Consider the following 6308-nt stretch of genomic DNA (forward strand, 5'->3'; position numbering starts at 1 on the left):
TACTCGCAGAAGAAAAGTGACGCTCAAAAGTCTGACAATTAATGGATCTATCCTAAAATATTCGTCAAGTACAAAATATTTAGGAGTCATTCTAGATGAGAAACTTAACTGGAACTTACACTTAGAGCAGGTAATATGCAAAGCCACAAATGCTCTCTGGATAAGTAAGAAAACTTTTGGAAAAAAGTGAGGGCTTAAACCTAAAATGATGTGTATGCTGCACTAGTATGGTGGCCGAAAACAAAGCAATGTACGGCCCGGAAAAAATTAGACAAATTACAACGCTTGGCCTGCACGGCCATAACAGGAGCAATGTATAGTACACCAACAAAGGCCATAGACGCAGCTCTTAATAAGCTTCCACTGCATCAATACGTGCAAATGGAAGCCAAAAAGAGTGCACTAAGGCTGCGAAGAAACAATAATTTTCTTGAAGGCAATCTTTTTGGGCATCTGAGTATACTGAAAGATTTCTTCATGAATCCATTAGTAGCAATGAATGAAGACTGGATGGAAAAAAGCCTAAACCTAGACATACCGTACCAAGTGGTTGAAATGGACCGTCGAACTTGGGAGATAGGAGGCTCAAATATTCTACCAGGATCAATTAATTTCTACACAGATGGATCAAAAATGAACGATAGCACTGGAGCTGGAGTGACTGGTCCTGGGCTTGATGTCTCGATACCAATGGGAAGATGGACAACTGTTTTCCTTGCAGAAATATATGCCATCTTAGAGTGTGCATCTTGTAACGGTTAGATTGACGCATACATGAGAAAAGAGATAATCCTCTGAGTTTCAGTGACGGTCTACTTGACGTGTTGGATGAAGAGAGAAAACACATTCGACAGTGATAGAGTGTGTACGACGAGACAGTTGGATTCAGACGGTTACGGTGATCGGTCGTGGTCGAGTAAGCGAGGCGTGCTGCACAGTGATCAGGCGCGACGGACTGGAGTTACAATGGCGACGAGGATGAAAATCGGTGGGTGAAAACTGTGCTTAGTGCAAAATTAACCACATTATAAAAAAAAAACTATCTAGTGCCGCGCCATGCTAGAATAAAAAAGTTTTAACTAATTAGATTACTGAAATTAATGGCAATGCGGAACAAACGAAGCGTCCTATAGTAAAACAAAATGGCGTGCAAATGGAAAAGAAAAATAGAATGAATAGTGAAAAAGATGGCCGTCGAAAATACTTGCGAATTTATTTTTTTTATTCATCGCTGGTCAACTGACTAGTGGGATGTTCAATATAAAAAATAATTAATGCGGAGAAGAAAGAAGCTAAGAATTATACGATGGCATAGAAAAAAGCACTGGAAAAGTAATGTGTATTCAACATGAGTGTTGCTTCGTAACAAACGATCCTTTGATTGAAATTATTAGTTCAATAGCATGAGTTGCGGAAAATATTATTTCTGTGAAGAGGTCTTTGTGCCGCGGTGTGCTACGTGCTAGGTTATGCTACGTGCTAGGTTGTGCTATATGCAGGGATACAGTTTAATTTACAAAAGTTTGCTTCGTGCAAAGTGTGCTTTGTGCAGAGATTGCTTTACACTGAATGCCCTTCGTACAAGGTATGCTTCGTGCAGCTTTCTTCGTGCAACGTTTAGATCGTGCAGAGTTGCTTCGTGCAGGACATGTCTAGTGCCCTGCAAGGTGCGGGGTACGCTACGTACTGGGTTATGCTGAAGAGAAAAGATAAGAGATTTAGGAAATTATGCTTCGTGCAGTGATGTTGAGATGTATATATATGTGCATCCCATGGTTATGACATGGGATACTTGATTATCCAGACTAAGGATGATCAGTCTGACAGTGCTTGGAAAAAATGGATATAAGTGCATACATAAGAGATAATTAAGAACCGCATATCACACGGCATTGAAAAAAATTTCTTTGTGTAATTTAGTGATTTCCTTTGAAAATGTGATTGTTTCAGATGCATCGGCAATGCCACCGTTCAAAATCAGTAGTGATCCCAGAGGCGATTGGCTTAAATGGAAAAGAGCGTTTGAGAGGTTTCTCAAAGCTAATTCGATTCAAGAAGATACGGAAAAATATGATCTCTTACTGGTGCTGGGTGGCCTTGAGCTACAATCTTACTATGATAAAGTGTTCAGATGGGAAGTGCAAACACCCGCAGTTGATGGTAGTGGAGAACTTGTGCTAGTCAAATATGATTCAGGAATTATGTCGCTTGAGAAATATTTTGCGCCACAATCAAAAAAACGTTTCGAAAGACACCTCCTGCGAGCAATGAAGCAAGAAGAGCTGGAGCCTTTTGAAGAATATGTGTTCAGGGTGCAGGATCAAGCAAATCGGTGTGCTTTCACTGATATCGACGACATGATTGTGGATCAGATAATCGAAGGATGCAAATCATCTGACCTGAGGAAACGTCTGCTGACAGAGGATACAACATTACGCGATTTGATTACTCTCGGCAAAACCCTCGAAGAAGTGCAGAGGCAAACCAGGCAATACGAGAGACATCCAACAACGGTAAATAATTAGAACACATGACGAATCAGTAAGTACTATTTTTATTTATCTTCTTATTATATTATAAAATTAATAACAGATATGTGAAATGCCGATTGTCCAACGAATAACAGACCAGAAATCGAGAGCTCCAAACAGTGATCAGAAAAGTTCTAAGAAGTGCTATAACTGTAATAGATATGGCCATTTTGCCAGAGAAACGGAGAAATGTGCGGCCAGGGACTTTGCTTGTTTTAATTGCGGTACTAAGGGCCATTTTAAAGTGTGCTGTCGTAAAAGGAAGAAAAACGAAACTGATTTCCACAAACCATCGGCTCAACCCAAACGAGTGCTCGCTATTACAGAGAATCACGAGAATAACAAAGCGGTGTTTTTCGTTGAGGATAAAGAACTTAACGAAGTGCTTCATATGAAAATTGGAGGAGTTGAGGTGGCTTTGTTAATTGATTCGGGGTCGCCGGCAAATATAATCAACGCTCAAACCTTTGAGTTTATCAAGAATAACAAAGCACATATCTTGAATGAAAGGATTCCCGATCGTGATGATATGAGACTAAAACCTTTCGCTTCTGACGAAAATATTGCGTTCAGCCATGTTTTCGAGGCGGAAATCATGATACCAGGAGCTGACTCAGGGATTTGGTCACACATTCTTGTTGCTCCTCTAGGTCAAACGAATCTGCTTAGTAAAAGCACAGCATTTGCATTGGGAGTGCTCAAAATCGGTTATAACATAAACCAAATAAGCCAAGAAAATCCCGTCGATAATCTTTCGGAATTTCCAAAGGTACCGAACGTGACACTGAAAATACAGGTTGATGGAAACGTTCAGCCAATTGCACAAGCTGCCCGGAGATTCCCCATCGCAATGGAGGCAGATGTCGAAACCGAAATTCAAGAACTTCTTCAAAAGAACATCATCGAACGAGCCGAGGGCCCATTGACGTGGGTTTCACCTTTGGTACCAATCCGGAAAAGCAACGGACGGCTTCGCATGTGCGTGGATATGAGAGCGGTAAATAGGGCTGTACGACGAGAGAACTACCCAATACCAAATATTGACGCGGCGATAGCGTCCGTTCGAAAAGTATCAAAACTGTCGAAAATTGATTTGGAAACGGCGTATTATCATTTCGAACTGGATCGGGAGAGCCGAAACGTTACCACATTTGTCGCAAGAAGCGGGGTATACAGATTTTGCCGACTTATGTTTGGTATAAAGTCGGCTCCCGAACTATTCCAAAGGGAGATGGAAAATCTTTTTAGAGGTATTAATGGATTGATAGTATACATGGATGATCTACTGATCTACGGAGCAACTGATGAGGAACATGACCAAACACTAAAAGAAGTTCTGGATCGTTTACAACAGATGAACATGAAGGTCAACGAGCAAAAATCTCAGTTTGGAGTAAGAGAAGTAATTTTTCTGGGTCATCACGTTTCAACAGAGGTCATCAGACCTACGGACGAGAAAATCAGAGCAATTCTGGATTTACAACCTCCCAGCTCAATGACAGAACTGAGATCTCTTTTAGGGTTGATCAACTTTGTCGGAAAATTTGTTCCCAACCTAGCTTCGATTACCCGTCACATGCGATCCTTGCTGCTGAAAGAGAGTTCTTTTGTGTGGGGGGGAAGAGCAGCACCAAGAATTAAAAGCTATTAAATCAATCTTGGGAAAGGTTGAATCTTTAGGTTATTTTGACCCGAAGGACGAAACGCGATTAATTACAGATGCGAGCCCATACGGTTTAGGCGCCATACTGGTCCAAATGAAGAACGACATCCCTAGAACAGTTTCATGCATTTCGAAGAGTTTGGCAGATCACGAAAAGAAATACTGCCAAACAGAAAAGGAGTGCCTTGCCATAATATGGGCAATGGAAAAGCTGTTCATTTATTTATACGGAATCCATTTTACCATTTTACCTTGGTGACGGATTGTAAACCACTCGCATATTTATTCAACAAATCGCAATCAAAACCATCAGCTCGCATCGAGCGCTGGATTTTGCGGTTACTAAGTTTCGATTTTACCGTTGAATATGAACCTGGGGAAAAAATTTAGCTGACCCACTATCCAGATTGTCCCAGGTGCTAGAGATTTCTGAAGCGGAACCAGATGTTATTGCGTGGCTAGCAGAAGAAGTGCGGCCATGTGCTATAAGTGTGGAAGAGCTGGAAGAAGCCTCAATTGTAGACGAAGAGCTCCAGAAGGTCAAAGCAGCGATATACTCGGCGGATTGGGAAGAGGTTTCAAGGGAATACAAAACCGCGACTATCAAGGAGGACTTGTCTTTGTTCGGAGAGCTGATTCTACGGGGTGACAGAATAGTTGTACCAAAAGCGTTGAGAGAGTGATCAATCTGGCCCATCTCGGACATCAAGGAAGTACCTCCATGAAAGCACAACTCGGAGCTAAGGTTTGGTTTCCAACTATGGACAAAATGATAGAGGCAACCGTTAAAAATTGCAAACCGTGTAAAATGACATCTCTTCCCGATAAACCCAATCCTATGTCTCGACGACTCCCCACGCAACCATGGCAAGATGTTGCAATAGACTTCAAAGAAGGCCTTCCCGGAGACATGTCATTGCTTGTCGTTGTTTGCTATACCTCACGTTTTATTCAAGCCGAACCAATGAAACCGGCCACCACACAACGGGTTATCGGAGTGCTTTTGAAAACGTTTAGCTTATTTGGAATTCCAAGGTCAATCACCGCTGATAATGGCCCGCAATTCAAGGCCCATGAATTTAAAAATTTTTGCTTCAGCTACGGAATACATCTTAATCTTTCTACCCCATATTGGCCCGAACAAAATGGCGCCGTAGAAAGGCAGATGCGCAACATAGGGAAAAGGGTGAAAATCAGCTCCATTCAAGGAACTGATTGGAAAACTGATTTGAGCGAATATTTAATACTATATCACTCCACTCCACAAGAGACAACCGGATTGTCTCCGTATAAAATGATGTTTGGGAGGGAAATATACAACGGCATACCGTCCATACATCAACCTCCTTCACTGTCATTGGAAGCAGCTAAGGCTAAGGACATGGAATTAAAGGAATATCACAAGCAAATAGCAGACACTAAACGCAACGCTACGCATCACAATTTGGACAGGGGTGATACGGTACTACAGCGGAATCTGAAAAAAGGTGCATTGCAGCCGAATTTCACAGCAGAAGAGTTCGAAGTGGTTGATGTCAACGGAGGAGCAGTTCAGATCAAATCCAACGAGACAGGTAAAATTTATGTTCGTAACAGCACTTATCTAAAAAAAACTAGAGGAGAGCAAAGAGGAATACACTGAGAGGGAAACATTAAAACCGAAACTAAATACGATGGATGAAACAAATGAGAATGAGTTCGAGAGACTGGAGGGACCTTCAGCATACAACCGAGCGACGCTGGAGAGACGACGAAAGATACCAGCTAAGTACGAAGACTTTGTGCTGTAAGGTATACGGTAAGTCTTTGTAGGTGAGGTAAATTTAGGGTTGTGAATAAAACATTGATCAATTGGATTCTGATGTTCTTTAGATTTCTAAAAAAAGGGAGGGATGTAACGGTTAGATTGACGTATACATGAGAAAAGAGATAATCCTCTGAGTTTCAGTGACGGGTCTACTTGACGTGTTGGATGAAGAGAGAAAACACATTCGACAGTGATAGAGTGTGTACGACGAGACAGTTGGATTCAGACGGTTACGGTGATCGGTCGTGGTCGAGTAAGCGAGGCGTGCTGTACAGTGATCAGGCGCGACGGACTGGAGTTACACATC

At 41.9% G+C, this 6308-nt stretch overlaps 2 protein-coding genes across 2 annotated transcripts; both read left to right on the forward strand.

Annotated features, from left to right (window-relative positions):
- Positions 1 to 312: 312 nt before the first annotated feature.
- LOC131680166 (uncharacterized protein K02A2.6-like) lies at positions 313 to 4877 on the forward strand. The gene is made up of 4 exons (XM_058960888.1): positions 313 to 757; positions 1951 to 2513; positions 2593 to 4142; positions 4601 to 4877. Exons 1-4 carry the CDS (start codon positions 313 to 315, stop codon positions 4875 to 4877), a joined length of 2835 nt encoding a protein of 944 aa, XP_058816871.1.
- Positions 4878 to 5002: 125 nt separating this feature from the next.
- On the forward strand, positions 5003 to 5984 carry LOC131680167 (uncharacterized). The gene is made up of 2 exons (XM_058960889.1): positions 5003 to 5768; positions 5812 to 5984. Exons 1-2 carry the CDS (start codon positions 5003 to 5005, stop codon positions 5982 to 5984), a joined length of 939 nt encoding a protein of 312 aa, XP_058816872.1.
- The last annotated feature ends 324 nt before the right edge of the window (positions 5985 to 6308 follow it).

The sequence above is a fragment of the Topomyia yanbarensis genome, chromosome 2, assembly GCF_030247195.1.
Source record: "Topomyia yanbarensis strain Yona2022 chromosome 2, ASM3024719v1, whole genome shotgun sequence".
Lineage (NCBI taxonomy): Eukaryota > Metazoa > Arthropoda > Insecta > Diptera > Culicidae > Topomyia > Topomyia yanbarensis.